Here is a 16,561-nt window from a genome sequence, read left to right on the forward strand (position 1 = left end):
GTGGACCTGGGTAGCACAAGTTCTCCTGGTTACAGTTGCAAGTATTTTGTAATTAATGTCATAACTTCTTCTTTAACCAATGATTAATTCAGAAATGTGTTTTTTTTTTTTTTAAAAGAGAGAGAGAGAGAATTTTTTAATATTTACTTTTTAGTTTTCGGCGGACACTACATCTTTATTTGTATGTGGTGCTGAGGATCCAACCCGGGCCGCACACATGCCAGGCGAGTGTGCCACCACTTGAGCCACATCCCCAGCCCAAGAAATGTGACTTTTTTAATTTCCAAATACTTGATATTGTTACATGAATGCTAATTTCCAACAGGATTTTACTGTGGCAATAAACAAGGTCTGTGTGATATCAAAGCTCTGGTATGTGTCAGGACCTCCTTTGTGGCCAAGTTCTTGTTTTTAATTTCCTTCGACATTAATTTTAGTGTTTATGCTGTACTCTCTTATTAGTATATTACTTCTCACTGTTTTTCTACTTTGAAATCCCCCGACTTACAGAGACACTGGAGGTGTGGTGCAGAGTCCCCAGATCCGTCCTCGGGTGCTGACTTTCCCCCATGTCACCTTCTCAGCTCACTTCCCTGTGCACACACCAGGTGTGTGTACACGCAACTTGCTCCTTCTGAGCCTGTTACACGGAACCCAGGAGGGTTACCCTGCAGTAGACACCAAGACCAGCAAGCCACAAGAGTCCCCCCTGCTCAAGGCCATTGTGACCCTGACACCCCAGGCTCCGGAACAGGTTGCCCCTGGGTCACCACCTCCCGCCTGCTCGCAGACACTGCCCTCCAGAGCTCTTTGAGGATCCTTTGAATATTTGACAGGTCAGATCACATTTTACCGTGTCTGCAAACCTCCGAGTGGCAGGATGGTGCCCCTGCGTCTCGCCCACCAGCCTCTGTGCGGCACTAAGAGCCTCAGGGGCTCCTGGCATTTCCTGGGCCGGGAGTTCTTCCCCTCCACCCCTGGCCCTGAGGCCTCGGCCCCGGGCCAGCAGCCTGGTCTGGGGCCCTTGCCCTGCAGGGCGTTGCAAGGGCAGTGTCCCAGCCCTGGGGGTCTGGGCCGTCCCCCAGCCCTGCAGCTGCCCTGCGCCTGGGCTTCGATGGTACGTCTTAAGGACCTTCTCCTGCCGCCTCGCTTAGCTTTTCCTGTTCTTCATTTCTCGAGGTCGCGGTGCCCAGGAGGAATGTGACGCCAGCTCACAGATACTCAAAAACAGCAGGGGGTGAGCACAGGCAGATGGGTGCTGAGGAGTGATGAGCTAGGTACATTCGGTGGGCGTTGCAGGCCTGTCCCCACACCAAAGGCCCAAGCTGCCCCCCTGCAGCCCGATGGCCCTCTCCTCTGGGAGTCAGTGTGTTGAACGTGGCTGACACCGTCCGTCAGATTTTTGATGGAAACGTGCCTGAGTCAGCAGGCTGGAGCGCAGGTCTGGCAGGAAGGCACCCGCCGTGGCCAGGAGGACCTCAAGGACCCCACTGCCCTCGCCCACCCTCAGCAAGATGGTCCTTGAGCCAAGACCTGAGCCCATCCCCTGGGCTCGCAGAGCACTAGCCGGCTTTCAGACAGTGCCTTCGAAGGCCAGGTGTGCTCTGGAATGTCCCCTGCCCGACAGGCTGCTGCGGCTGAGGGACTCTCACCCTGAGCAGGGGACTCTGGCACTTGGCCCCCCTCTGTGGGCTGGTGGCTTCTGTCCTGACCTTGATTCCCCTACTTGACCCTCCCCTTCGTGCACGTCATCAGTGCCTAGCACAAAGGGCAAGGAGATGGAGTCCACGGCCAAAGGGAAAAGGAGAATGGCAGATGGAGAATGGCCAGCAAGGGACACCGGGCAGATTCAAAACCTCAGCTACTATGGAGACTCCACTGACCAATGAGGACTTAGTGGGTGACAGGGACACTCTGTAACATTATTATCTACAAAATGCTTCCATTCTGTGTTTCTACCCAATCACGTTTTAAAGTGTGTTTTCACCTCTGTTTGTCCGCACAGGCCCAAGGCCAGCCGTGGTGCTGTTGTCCAGGAAGGAAGGGTGTGGAGCTTCCGCCACTAGTCAGCGCACCTTGAGCAGCTCACTGACTGTCCTGCTCACGCACTTTGCTCTCTCACCCCCCCCACGCACAAGCCCCGGGGCGTGAGCACCTCAAGGGGAATGTGAAGCCAGGCCAGGGCCTGCTGTGTCGGGTGGGGGACCCCGGGGATTCTTCCTAGGGCGTCACGGGTGGCTTGGAAGACGAAGGCCCTGAAGCAGAGCTGGCCAGCTGGGCTAAGGTAAGAACTGCAGGTAAAGACGTGGACAGGCAGCTCCGGGCAACCGCCGAGACCTAGGCCTGGGACTCTCCCTGGACCCAGCCCGGCCTCCTGCTCTGCGGCCTCCTGGGGACAGGGCTTCCTCCTTCTGCTCTTCACGCAGACCACACGGGTCCCGCTCTGAGGTTTGTTCTCACGGTCGCCGCGTCCACATGCCGACACACCATCTGATGGGTAGCTGCCTGCTGGGTGGGGCTCGGGGCTTCTGTCTTGAGAGTGGAGCGGCTACCTGCCCAAGGCCCAGCGTGCGCCCAACTCCAGCGCCTGCGCAGCCAGGGAGCCCGAGTGAGCCTCACCATCTGGTCAGCTGTGTGTGTGGACAGAGCTTCCTGGCTGCTCCAGGGCGGCTCCGTAGCATGTGAGGTACTTCCCTGGGGAAGTCAGAGAAGGGCCCAGGGGGCCTCTGCACTCGGTGTGCCTCTTCCTGAGTCTGTGAGTCCACCAACATAGGAACATTGTACAAATAGGGCGTGGGATGCCTCCACACGCCGCACTACGGTTTGCAGCACCCACCTTTGGATCAGGGAGGACTCCTCCCAGTTCCACCCCCGCCCACTTCCTGTGGCCCCCACCCAGGACTGTCTGACCGCTCTGTTCCTCTGCTAGGAGCTCCAGCACCATAGGGGATGGACTCCCTGTCCACCCTGCAGGGTCTCATCTCTAGTTTCATTCCAAGGTTCACCTAGTATATGGCTTAGTTTTCCTAATAAATATTCATTATTAGGAATATTCTAAAATATGACATGCTCCTTCAAAGGGAAGTGCCGTCTCCTGAGGGAGTGGGATGTGCTGCTGCTCACGAGGACACTCCTCAGGCCACTGTGAGGCAGAGACAGGGTGTGTTAGCTGGCACCTTCAGGTTGCAAGTCTGGGGAGACATGGACACCTCAGGGCACTGCCCAATGGACACTGTCCCCTGAGCCCACTCTTCACAGGTGCTGTGAGGCCCTCCGGGTGGGTCCCTGAGGCTGAGCCACGAGGGCTCTGGAAGGCCCTGGCCTGCATCTCGTCTGCCCTCGCAGGGGTGGCTCCTACAGTCCTGCCGACACTGCAGGCTGCCGTGAGGCTGTGAGCCGTGTGTGACCCGGGGTGCCTGAGAGCAGTGTGTGCACGTCAATGCAGCATTCTCTGTCCCCGCAAGTTTTCTCCTGTGCTGCACTAAGAGCCTCAGGGGCTCCTGGCATTTCCTGGGCCGGGAGTTCTTCCCCTCCACCCCTGGCCCTGAGGCCTCGGCCCCGGGCCAGCAGCCTGTACCTCTGGTCTGGGGCCCTTGCCCTGCAGGGCGTTGCAAGGGCAGTGTCCCTGTGCACAGTGTCACTGTGCACGCTAACCCCACTTAACCCCCAGAACCGCTGTCGGGCCTCGGTTTCCAGGCACAGGTGAGGCTTTAAGGCCGATAGGCATGCAAGGGGCCTGGGGGTCTCGGTGCAGTCCCTAGCAGAGCCGGGTGCTCAGCCCCAACAGGCTCCTGTGGAAGCAGCCCCGTGGCAGGGCTCTGGGGAAGACGACTTACACATCGATCCAAGAAATGGGTTTTCTTTTTTCCGTTACTACAGACCAAAAACCTTTGGCAATCTCTCTCTCTCTCTCTCTCTCTCTCTCTCTCTCTCTCTCTCTCTCACACACACACACACACACACACACACACACAAAGCTAGAATGCACACTTTTCCACTTTCTTTACCAGCAATGTGTAGCTAAATAAATAACTTCAGCTTGTTACTCTATCAGCCGAATCTCCAGAGGATCTCTGTCAGAGGAACCAAAAGTACCGTGCAATTAGGCTTCACTAGAACCTTGATATGTCGAACTTGCGGAGGGGAAGGCCTCTGCTCTGGTTCAGACCCCCTCCTCGGGTTGAGTCTGCTCTGAGTTTGGAAATGATGCTGGTCCCGTCTTCCGATTCCCCATTGAGGGCTCCCTCGCCCGTGGTCCTGAATTCTCAGGTGTGCACAGTGGGTTGGTGGCATGTGGATCCCGCGGGCCCTTGCCAGTCCCACTTTCACAGTGACACTGCTGTGTTCACGTTCCCGTCCCCTCTGCAGGGCGCACACCTGCTGCTCCAGACCACACCCATCCCTGTGCAGGCTCCACTGACCTCACCTGGTCCTCTGGAGTTGACCTTAAATGTTGAGCTCACATCAAATGGTTCTTATGGGAAACACGATAGGGACTGAGTTCTGCACGCCCAAATGTGTGGCCAAAGCCTCACCTTAGTGTGAGGTGTTTGGAGATGAGGTCTTTGGGGGTGAGTAGGTTCAGGTGAGGTCACGAGGATGGCCCCTGCTGCGTCTTCACCATGCGAGGTGACCGAGAGATGGACCGTGTGTGAGCCAGGAGCTGAGGCCTGAGCCGAGCCTGACCACGGGGGCATCTTGGTGTCAGACCTCCAGGCCCAGACCAGGGGGAAGGAACCCCAGTGGCTTAAGTGCCCAACTGTGTGGCATAAGAACAAGGTGGTGGCACTGTCACAAAAATAACTGTGACACCAGTGAGGACTGTGGATGTCCTGTGGATTAAAGAGAGGCGAGCATCACGCTGGCTCTGTTCAACCGATGAGGGGCAGCGATGACACGTGGCGAGTCTGCGTCTGCCTAGAAGGCACAGTGAGACCTGGAGGCGGATGTATGATCCCCTGCAGCACCCTGGACGCCAGGGCTTAGACTGTCCACGCTCAGCCACGATTACCAGCCCCTGCTCACGTGGGTGAGAGAGCGGGGGTCTGCACCTTCTTCCTGCAGTGCTCAGGGCCCCTGGAGGACCATGTGGGCACCTGAACACTGAAATCGGACGAGGACAGACATCTGTCACATGTAGAAGACGACTGTGCTGGAGGTGACTCCATCTAGGGACAGCATGGTCACAGTGGGTCGGCCTTTCCTGCACCGGCCTCTGTGAATTCTGTTTGGGTGCCTGGTAAGCTGCAGCCAGCTCTGGGGGGGGGGGTCTCGAGGCTCTAGCCGTGATGTGCTGCTAGGATTGGGAGATCCCAATAGGGACCAGGAGACCAGCACTGCTGTGGTTGTGAGTATGAAAAAAAAGTCAAATACTATGACATACGAGTATCTTATTTCACTATTTAAATTGAAATGTTGATTTTAAAGGAACTATAAACATCAAGAATGCGTAGCTGGGTTCAAACAATCAGCCTGGCATCTGGAGGCATTCACATGTCAAGCACCAGCTCACAATTCTTGCAGGAAGCGTTTGCATCTGTGTCTGCTTTATAGTTTTCCCTACAACTGCTGCCGAGACCAGGTGTTTGCAGTTAAGTGGACGACCATAGCCTTCCCAGGACCTCAGCTCTGGAACCTGAGGTCCTGCCCCTCTGTCCTCTGTCCTGAAGCCCCTCTCGGGAGCTTCAGCCCCACAGAACAAACATCTCATCTGGGAATCAGGGGGACATTAGTGCATCTTCTTTGCTCTTGAACAGAATGGAAACGGAAGCCACATTCAAGGGAGGGCACCTATCAGTCCTGGGCCAATTATTCTCGGAGCACAGGGTACGGGCTGGCTGTTTATTGTGCATGTGCCGGTATCATCTAGGACAGTAGAGGAATAATCAGAAGAACCAGACAGAGCGGTCGCCGGAGCAATGAAGCCATAGAAGGGGGTTTGTACGTCCGGCTGCTTCACATCCCTGCAGAGGGCAGGAGGAGGTGGTGACCTACAGACTTCTTTCTAAGAGAGAAAGGTGTTTGTCCCAGGACAGGAGGAATGAGTGGGGACAAGCAGTTATGTGCTAGTGAGGAGCATTGCCATTTCAGTTACAATTGTCAGATACGGAAAATGAAAAACCCTAAGATAGTGGGGGGAAGGGAGTGAGAAGAACAGCTCCTGTGACAGCTCTCCTCTCCTCCACGGTGAGTCCTTCCCAAACGCTGGCCACTGCTGGGGGAAGGTGTCTCGTCAAACCCAGGACGATAGTGTGACTCCTCTCCAGGTGCTGGCCACTGACCCAGCCCCAAACCCAGATTCCTGAGTATCCAAGTGACATGCTCTCAGCGTAACCCATATAGCTCAACTCCTCCTTTGGCCAGTGGCTCATTTTCCACCAGGACGTGGGTCCATTGGAGGTGTGATCCCATTCCTGGTAAAAGGCTGAAATGATCTGTGGAGTTTGCTGAGAACAATCCCACTGCGGCACACTAGGTGTGTGCACTAGGTGCTGTGCTGCGTGCTTCACGTTCGCCCACCAGCTCTCCAACCACCCTGACCAGCAGCTGTACCCCGAGAAGCGTTTGTCGAGCGCTCCTGTCACTCCTGCCTTGCTGTTGGAGCCGGCTCTTATGAGCAAAGGATGAAGGGTGTCTTCGGACACCCGAGTGGAGGATTCCAGAAAAGGAAAAGCAAATAAATTAGCGGAATGCATCCTGCTCTGGAGAGTCCCAGGAGACCGTCACTGGAGGCAGTGGCTTTGAAGGCCCCGTTGCTCCATGGTGGACAGAGGGAGGCTCAGCTCAGGCGGGCTGAGCACAGGGATGGCATGGGAAAGTCAGGCGCTGGTCAGCTCCTTGTGAACTTCCCCACTCCACACAGCAGAAGCCCGAGAACGTGGAGTTCCCCAAGACCCAGAGAGGCGGATATGCTGGCCTTCCAATACACCCACGAAAATGACCAGCTCTGGAGAGTGCTGCTGGAAGGGCTCAGAAACCAGGCTGCTGCTACCTGGGGTGCCATGTCCCCTCAGGAAGGCAGGTCTGTGCACTGCCCAGGTCCTACTCCAGGCCCAGGCCCAGCGGCTGACCTGGCTGCTCAGGAGTACCTTATGGGGCAGGGCTCCGGGGTCAGGAGCCGTTGGGGCAGGGGCACCCAAGCTCAGAGCGGAAAGAGACAGTGAGATCCCCAGGAGTGAGGGGGATGGGATGCAGCCTGGAAAAGGCCAAGGAACAGCCTCACCGCTGTGGAGACAGGAGGAGGAGGAGCATCTGGCTGCAGAGATGTGTGGGTGAGCCACCCACGAGAAGCTGGCAAGCAGGGTGACCAGGTGGGAACCAGGGGTGGAGGAGAGAGAAGACTGAATCGGAATACCAGGGACACCCAACGGTCACCCTTGCCCTTCAACGGCAGGTTAACTCAAAACAACACTGAGGGACGTGAGTTTGCAAGTGTTTTGGTGCAGGCTCTATGGGAAGGGCTGTGTGGGCTCTCTACGTCGGGCTTTGCCTGACAAAGCTCACAGAGGGGGCTGTGACAGAGATGAGGACATTGCAGAGGGTCCACTAGGTGACAAGCCCAGACCTCCCCAAGTGTGAAGGTCTGACCAGACGAGAAGGTTCCCAAAGAAAAGCACTGTCATTAGTGGACATGCATCTGACTTATGATCAGGTAGGAGTGCTCTGGGCTCCACGCCAGGGCATTGATCTGTGGGGCTTTTCCGCACCTGGAAGGGCGGCTGGGGCTGTGGAGGCCTTCCTTTCCAGGTCTTATTTACATGAACGGTTTCCCTATTAATAGTCAAGCCGCATTCCACCCACATGGGGAACACAGCCTCCGTGTCTTACTCTGTCTGCAAAGACGCAGGCTCTGCACAGTCCCGAGCTGCTCAGCGTTCACACAGAGCGCAGCTCTTGGGCATGTCCTCCAGGCACGGAACTCCCAAGACCTGAGAGGTGGCCAAAGCACCAAGAGGCTCTCCTGGCCACCATCAGATGGCGGAGAACAGAAAACTTCAGAGCTTTTATTAACTGAGATGACGGAAGCGGACTGGAGGAGAGGGAAATGCGTCCTTTAATCAGGGGCAGGGGCTTCCTTGACGTGACTGCAAGGTGGCGACTCCTCCCTAGTCAGAGCCGTGAACGGGGCCATCGGGACCTCCTGTAATGGGGTAATGAATGCTGCCTAGGGTGCCACGTCCCCTCAGGAGGGCAGGTCTAGATAGGCCACGCGTGTGTCTGGAAGCACGTCCTTTCTGTGCATGCTAGCCACAGGTTCTGCTCACACCGCAACTCAGCGGTGTCCTCGCCAGCCCTGGGAGGAGAGAGCATTTCAGCTGTGCTCTACTGACACAATGCAGGCAGCCCAGGGAAGACAGGTGGGCAGAAAGGCAGGCCCTAGGCAGGACTGGCTGGGGACTGGGGAGAAAGGTGCTGCTGTGGGGACCTTGGTGCGAGACAAGCCAAATGCCGAGACGTGGAGGACTGTCCCCAAGGCCAGAGCCCAGCTGCCAGCACCGACCCTGCAGCCTGGTCCCTGCCCTGGCGGGGGGCCAGGCTGCACAGCAGAGGGTGACCTGCCTCTGCCTGCCCGGGCCTCCCATTCTCCCCTGCCTGCGGAGAGCACGTCCAGCTCGTCTGCCCTGCTTCCTCCTACTCCAAGCTCAGGCTGAGTCAAGAGACCAGTCCTCTCTGACCCGGGCGGCACTCCAGGTGCAAGGAGGGAGCGAGGTTGCTGGAGCAGGCCACAGCCCTGAGTAGCCCCGGCAGGCACCCGGAGGAGAACTGGGAGAGGTGGGAGCTGGAAGGGAGTGTCCCCTCCGGGTTTCACGCAGTGTGACTCTTTCATCAGGACGAGGGAACCTTTCTGTGGTCCCGTAGCCTCTGGCTGCAGCCCTCTCCTGAGCCTGGGCTCCCCAGGAGCTGACAAGCCCAGCACACCTGGGTGCCAGCCCTGTGCATCCACCCTGCCCACACAGCCGCCCCCACGGGGTGCATGGCAGCGTCCCTGAGCTGCAGGGGGACACCGCGGGAGGCCAGGCCAGAAGCAAGGCCTGCGTCTCAGCCCTGTGCCTCCCGGCCCAGAGCCTGGCTTTGCCTCCACGTCAGCACACACCTTTCCCATTGAGAAGTATCAAGTCGTGTTGGTTGGAAAGACAAGACTCAATGCAGTTTGATCACATGTCTGATTTTAATCTAGGAAAAATGATTAATTTCAAAGTTCAGCAATATAAACGAGTATCCAAAACAACTAGGCTCACAGCTGTTTCCTAGACGATGCCGACGCGCGTTGAGCTGGCCTGGGACTCCCGGCTTGATCTTTGCCTTTGCACAATAAGCACACTCCTCATGACGCCTCTCCACACACTCTCAGGGTCATGACTGCACGGGACCCTGCGGGGGACCAGGCCACGAGGGCCCTCCTACAGAAGTCGGAGCTGGCTGGCCTCACACCTCTCGCTTAGGGCCAGGTCCAGGGTGGCAGTGGCCATGAGAGCCAACTCTGCTGCTCACAGTGGGCACGCAGTTGCTGACCCTCTTGTGCCACAGATGGACTCTGGCAAGGCCCCTGCCCTGAGCCTTCAGCAGTGTGCGGAGCAGGACTCGCAGCCCTTCCTGAGGCCCAGTCCACACCCTGCCCACACCTCTGCCGTCATGCCTCCTGGGGGCCATTTGTTCAGGGACAGTGTTGTCTTCCAGGGGACCCTGGGGGCACAGAGAAGCAGGCTGGCAGGAGTGGCCTAGTCACAGCCTGGGTCCCCTTTCTGAAGGAAGGGCCCCTCTAGGCCGCCTGCCTGGACTTATCTGAGCCCAAGGCAAAACCCAAAGAGAAGCTTGGAAGTGGAGGTGAAGAAGTTTGAAAGCTCTCCCCCACCCCAGCCATTTCTGCCCTCCTTCCTGGGGACCCGGTCCTTCCTGGTGACCTGGCTCATCGGGTGCGAGAGACCTCGGGAAAGCGAAATGAACAGACCGGCACAGAATCCCAAGAAACAGCCAGTCCGAGCACAGTAAGGGCAAGACCTACGAACTCCATTTCAGTGACACTTCTATGAAGCCCCAGCTGAGGGGACAAGGCTGGCGCCTGTGGACTGTAAGAGCGCGGGCAGCCCGAGGCAGGGCTGCAGAGGGCCTGGAGGAGGCTGCCAGCAGCTACCCCGGGCAGAGCCGAGAAGCTCCGTGCTTTCCAAACTCCTGTCCGCCAGGCGCGGGTTTCCACGGTGGACGAAGGACACATACATTGTATGTGAGGACTCGTCTGAAGCCAGCCTTCCACATTCCAGATCCAAACAGTCCGTTTAAATATCTCGTTTCTACCAAGTGGATTTACATGTCAAGTACAAAGTGCAAATACTATGGGCTTGTTTTTAAATCGCTCTTTGGTGAGGGAGACTCCCACATGTCTAGAAACCGCCACGGAAGGGCCAGCTGCTCATCCTTGCTTCCTCGGCTGAAAAAGAGAAGAGGGGAGTGTGAAGGGTGTGCATCTGCCGGGACCAAGACCTACCTCCTGGGAAGGAGATGGACGGGCCCCAGGAGGGAAGGCCGGGGAGGGAAGAGCGCTGGCCTGTGGAACGACAGCGTCCTGGACGGCGCTCACACTGGCCCCTGAGACGGCCAGGGTGCCAGGAGAAACACCCAGTGAGGACAGCAGCACTGACTCAGATGTTCTAAGGGGGCCATACCTTGGTGTTCTGCAGATTCTCCTGTTCCCTTAGATCCATCACACCCACACGGCTTTTATAAGCTAATTTATGCTTCAAATTTGATAAAGCCACAGTTGGTTTTTAAATCTTCCTTTTCACCTTTTCAAGAAATGCACTTGGAAAAGCATTTCAGTGCAGATCTCCTGCAAGGTCAGCACCTAACTTCCTGTTGAAGTAACTGAGGAGGAAGGAAGCAGGAGCCACCCACCGGGACTCCCTCTCCACGGGGACCAGTCCCTTCAGGCGAAGTTCACCCTGGCTTCTGCTGTGTTACTTAGGATCATTAAACTCTGAAAATTTAGGCACCTTCCGGGTTGCCCTCGTTCCCCTTGATAAAGATCTAAGGAGGTGGCGAGAAGAGAGAACTCGACTGCACACCAAGCCAAGGACGGGTTTGTTCAACTAGTCACCATGACAAGAGCCCTGGGCACGCTTCCCAGCTACTGCAGACAGACTTGCATCCTGGCTCAGCCTCAGCTTGACCACAGCTCGGACACACTAAGGAGCTGGCTGTGTGCTCTATCAGCTCCTGCGTCTGCCTGTCACGCCTGCCTTGACAGTCCTGCCTATGGTGACGCACCCACAGGCTTTGGTCGTCGGCACCACTCCGTTTCTCAAAGAAATGCCAATGGTCTTCAATTACAGTGTCACAGGCAAGTCCCAGCCCTTACTCCCAGGGTGGCATCTGCAGCGGCAGCCACCCTAGTGAAGACACAGCCAGACTGCACCTTCAGGACGAGCCAAGCCGGGGACACTGCTCCAGCTCCTTTCTCTGGGACAAGGCTGAAGATCCAGGCTGGTTTTCATTGTCTAAGGAAGGCAGTCCTTGGGAGCCCCAGAGCTCCACTGGACACCTGCTTTCCCAGCAGCCGCTTTTCAAGCAGGTGATTTGCAGGGGGATTTGAGAGTTAGACCATAAACATTCGTGAAACGAATCTTACAAGTCTTTCCTAATGAAACAGTTTGAAATTACAACCAAGGTGCGTGTGGAGGTCCCCACTTACAACCCAGGGGCTTGCCTGAGGGTGTCCTACAGATATCAAATGGGAAGGGACCGCCTTCCAGGGAGGGACAAAGGTCTGCTAGAAAACGCTCTGTCCTGGCTGCCGCACGTGGTGCTGGAGAGAGGCACCACGTGGCATCCCTTAACCTCTATAAGATGAGACTCAGAAACAGAGAACACGTCTGCAAACACCAGGCAGAAGCCGAAAGCCCTCTGGGAGCTCAGCGCTCGGTCCTCCTCCTGCCCTCTCCTGAAAATGCAAGAAATAAACTTCAAGCACCCAGAGGACAGCTGGAAAACAGCCACTCCACAGAACAAGCCGACTCAGAAATTGTCCTTAAATAATTGAAATTTCAAATGATAAAAGGAGGGCAAAATCTGTGACTGAATGATTCAGCAAGTTGGTGGTTTCGGGTGGCACTTGGTGGGCGGGGCGCGGGCCCACAGGGACAGGTCCTTCCTCTGCTGCTCCGAGAGGTGTCCTCGGATCTCAGCATGCTGTGAGCCAGCGGGTCATTAAGCTCCAACAGAGACACACTCACCTGCCTTGGAGGGGAGCCCTCGGTGCTGCCTCTGGGGGCTGGGAGGGAAAGAGACATCGTTACAAAAGGAGGTTCACGGTGACCTCAGGGAGGTCATCTGCTCTAGTGAGGTGCTGCTGGCCAGCAGGCTCCGTGTGGAAGGACACGGGGACGCCTCAGGCAGGTCAGGAGCCGGGCTGCGAGGCTCTCTGCACACTGACATCACAGTGCTCAGGTCCAACTAAAGAGTGTTTCATTTAATCTGAATTCCTGGGCCAAGTCCACTGACCCCAGAGAACTTTCTTCTAGGACCTTCCCCACGTTCCCAGAGGAGACGAGGTTCTGCGAAGGAAGCCCTGAGCCATGTACTGTACAAGGTCTGGAAATCTTTGGTTTCACTTAAAATCATTAAAAATCACCATGTGTGTCTCAAAATTATTTCCCCCAAATATCTGGGTAAAATCGAAGCTGCAGGGAGAAGCACTGTGTCCTTCCTGGCTTCACGGCCACACCCTGGGGAACACCTGGGTCTCTCCTTCCTTCTCACTCCGAGCCTCAACTTGTGTGTCTCGGTAGCTTCTCATATGCAGTCCTCCTGCCTCCCCCTTCCTGACCCCATCTTTGCTCAGTGCTCCACCTGGCCCACCTGACGGCCACCCTCTCCTTCTCCCAGTTCCGGGCGGCCCTCCCACTCCCCTGGCTTCCTCCTACCTGGAGGGCAGCCCCCCTCTCCATTTTCTTTGCCCTTCCTCCTTCCTTCTTCCTGACACTGAAGATGGCTCTCTGGTGGGCTTGGGCCTCATCTCCTTCGTATCTACACCCACTCACTGGTGGGCTAGGTCAGCCTCTTGGCTTCAAATTAGACCACTCCTGAGGGTGCCCTGGGGGCAGGCGGCACCTCCTCAGCCCTCTCTCCCTAGTCAGATTCTCCCCCAGCTCCCCACTTAGGTGTGCAGTGGGGGACTCTAGGGAACAGGACTAGACTCCCCCGTCCCCCAGACGGTCGTCCCCTTCCTTCCGGGACAGGCTGGTGCTGCTCTGGAGCTTCTCTGGCTCAGCGCCAGAGCGTCCTCATGCTGACCCCTGCCACTCCCCCTGCTGTCCTGTCGGCCAGGCGCAGCTTGGCCCTACCCCGAGCCTCGAGTCCACACTTGGGCACCCCTCTGCTTCGCCCTGTGCAGCCCTCCCCACCCGGGGCCTGCACCAGGGGGCAACCAGGGACCCCTTACAGGAGTCAGGACACGTCCTTCCCACCAAACCACGGATGGCCTCTCGCCAGAAGGCTGATGGCCTCTCGCCCGAACGCTGGCCAGTGTCTCCTACACAAAGCGCAGGCTGGGTGCCTGCCGCCCCCACGGGTCTCCTCTGCTCCAGGGGTAGGCCCTGGAAGGGGCGGGGCTGCTTATTTTCTGACCTATTTTGGCAACGTCCTGGACAGGGGCACTTAGTAAAGAGCCTTCAGTTAGTCAACAGATAAAAGGCAATGTTTGTCCTGCCAAATTCCTCGATTAATTGTTGATTCATATCTACTCGATAAAAAAAAAGTGGAAAACAATGACTCTGTTTTCCTGCCCTATCTTCCTTGCTATATCGGGGCAAACAGAAACACATTGTGGAAGGGTAAATACAAGTGTATTTAGCAAACTGCAAAAACATTAAATAATTAGGAGTTTTCTTTGTCTCAAATACAGGTTTTAAAAATGATCCAAGTACTAGGAAACCACTGCTCCTCTTCTGCTTTACTTTGCCTGAAATGACTACTTTAGGAAAAAAAATGCATGGTGAAGTGGCCATACCCGTAACCCAGTGACTGGGGAGGCTGAGACCGGAGGTCCAAAGGCTAGCCGCAGCAACTTAGCAAGACTTGGTCTCAAAATAGAAAATCCAAGAGGGCTGGAGGTGTCATTCAGTGAAAAAGAGTCCCTGGATTCTAGTCCCAGGACCACAAAAAGAGATTGGTTGATTGATAAATAGATAGATGGACAGATAGATTAGAAAGAAAAATAATAATTTTTTTTTTCCCCAATGATTCAAATCCAAAGAGTACTACAGTGATTCTTTGACTCTCTTTGGGGCCAGTGTGGCTATTCAGCAACAGTCTGTTTTTGTTTGGCTTTTCTTTATGGCTAATGTCAATCCCCCTCATAACTCAAGGTTGCTATGGATTAAAGGTAAGTGACAGGAAGAAAAAGTTAATAAGTATAAGAAAAAAGCTTGCTCTGCTGATGAAGAGTATGGACTTCATCCATGACCTCGGGCACAGCTTTCCACTTAAGATGGGGAAGGGAAAGGCACCATGCGAAACAGGGAGAGAGGAGAACGTGTTCTTAAGGATCTCAAGGGACAGAATGCGAATTATCAACACAGATACCCAGCACTGCCACTGATCAACATGGGGTCCAGGCAGACTACAGGGAGGGAGGGGACACAGGACATCTGGGGCCTACGCCTCTGGCCCTGCGTGGTGGGACCAGCCTGGGCACCCTGGCCGTGCTGCTCAGCTCAGACAGCTTGGCCACTTGGTGGAAAAAGATGATTGGGTCAGAGATGAGCGTCTCCTGATCGCTGAGCTTCTGTGCAAAGGCTAGACTGAGAACTGTGAAATCAAGTTGAATACCTTCTGACTTTGTTTTCTGAATCCTTCATGAATCCATCTTTTTTTTTGCTTTATAATGATAACTTTCAGACAATCATTTCCTTTTTGTATTTTTTATAATATGATCGTTTATATCAAGCTTGCCAATGTATCTTAGAGGCACTAATTTGAATGAAAATCAGCTGTGATTGCTTCAAATCAATGGGGTTAATTTAGAAAGTGCCTGTGTTAAGAGAACCCTCGGGGGGCGTGTACCTCTAGACCTGTGTATGGAACGTCTCTTCCTTGATTTCTCACCACTCTAGTAACAAAAGCCCGTCCTGGAGAGCGAGCAGCACGCAGGCACCAGCAGGTTTGCTATCTGCAGCCCCAGCCAGTCTGCGCCCAGGCGCTCGGCTCTCACTGAGACGGGCTGACACTCTCCCAGCTCCACAGGGCAGGCAGAGGCCCAGTCCACGCCCAGTCCCCTCCCAGGCCGGGCAGCAGTGCCATGAGACAGCATCTGCCAGGACCTGCGGAGTGGACCCCCGCCCCCGGGAACAGGACGACTGCACCACTTTAAACCCGAAGGAGGCGCATGACCCTGAGCCAGGGACAATCTGTGGTCACTGTCCTACAGCCTGACCCACGAGGGCGGCCAGCTTATACACCAGGCTGCCCTCCATCGGTGCTGCCAACTCTGAGCACTTTCCAAAACCAAGCTCCTCCTCGGCCTCAGCAGGCCAGAGTGGGACAGTCACATCAGCCACCAAACTGTCCACACAAGCTTCCCAACACTGCCCTAGGAACTCAGCTTGTCCATCGGAAGCCAGTCAGTGGGCAGACGCCCTCGGCCAGGGGTGGATGATGCTCTTTGATTTTTTGTATCTGCTGCTGTGGGTCTGCTCCCTCTCAGTGCCCTGGGCTGCCGAACTTGGGTTTGGACCTCCATGGGGCCCAGAGCCCCTGGCTGGGTGCGTGCTCTCCTCTCCACACCTGGCATTTGGCAGACCGCTGGGCATTTGTCACTTTGCATTTTGATGCTCTACTCTCTTCCTTCACACGGTGAGACCTCAGACCCTGCACCTGCCTCCTGTAACCCACCCCAGAGGCCAATGTCTTTGGTGAGTGACTCCAGAGCAGACGTGCAGGTTCCAGTATCATGGCAAGACTGACCCTGACCGCAGTGGACACTTGACCCTTCCTGGGCTGATGGCCTGCTGGGCAGAAGTGTCCCCCATGCACCGTCACCAGCCTGGGAGTACAACAGCCCGCTGGCCCTGGAGGCCCATCATGCAGTTAGCATGGAATGGGTGCTCTGACTGTACCAAGTGCTGAGGCTGAGACAGACTCCCCAGCGAGCAGTTCTGGAGGGACAGGGGTCACAGCTGAGGGGGCCTTACAGTGCATAGGACAGAGAGCTGCTGGCTTCCCTGTAAGAAACCAGACAGCTGGGCGCAGTGGCCAAGCCTGTACTCCCAGAGGCTTGGGAGGCTGAGGCAGGAGGACTGCAAGTTCACAGTCAGCCTCAGCAACTTAGCAGGACCCTGTCTCAAAATAAAAAATAAAAAAAGTCTGGAAGCATGGCTCAGAGGTTAAACGCCCCTGGGTTCAACCCTTGGAACTAAAAAAGATAAGAAGAAATGGGAGAGTGGGCAGTGGGGGGTGTCCTGAGGGGACGAGGCATCCTTGCAGAAGCCACCTGGAGACTCCCCAGGGACCCCAGCTCCTGAACCCGTCCCGGCAGCAGCTCTGGTCCTTGAAGGCCCGTTTACTGCAG

General features: G+C 55.9%; 1 protein-coding gene across 1 annotated transcript in view; it reads right to left on the bottom strand.

Annotated features, from left to right (window-relative positions):
- Window positions 1–9,150: 9,150 nt before the first annotated feature.
- The window catches only part of Smoc2 (SPARC related modular calcium binding 2), a 145,962-nt gene continuing 138,551 nt past the window's right edge, over window positions 9,151–16,561 (bottom strand). The window contains exons 12-13 of the mRNA XM_027939443.2: window positions 12,228–12,265; window positions 9,151–10,426 (exon numbers count right to left, since the gene is read on the bottom strand). Coding sequence (XP_027795244.2) covers window positions 10,409–10,426; window positions 12,228–12,265 — 56 coding nt within the window. The 3' untranslated portion in view covers window positions 9,151–10,408. The remainder of the gene's footprint in view (window positions 10,427–12,227; window positions 12,266–16,561) is intronic.

This window comes from Marmota flaviventris, chromosome 6 (genome assembly GCF_047511675.1).
Source record: "Marmota flaviventris isolate mMarFla1 chromosome 6, mMarFla1.hap1, whole genome shotgun sequence".
Classification (NCBI taxonomy): Eukaryota; Metazoa; Chordata; class Mammalia; order Rodentia; family Sciuridae; genus Marmota; species Marmota flaviventris.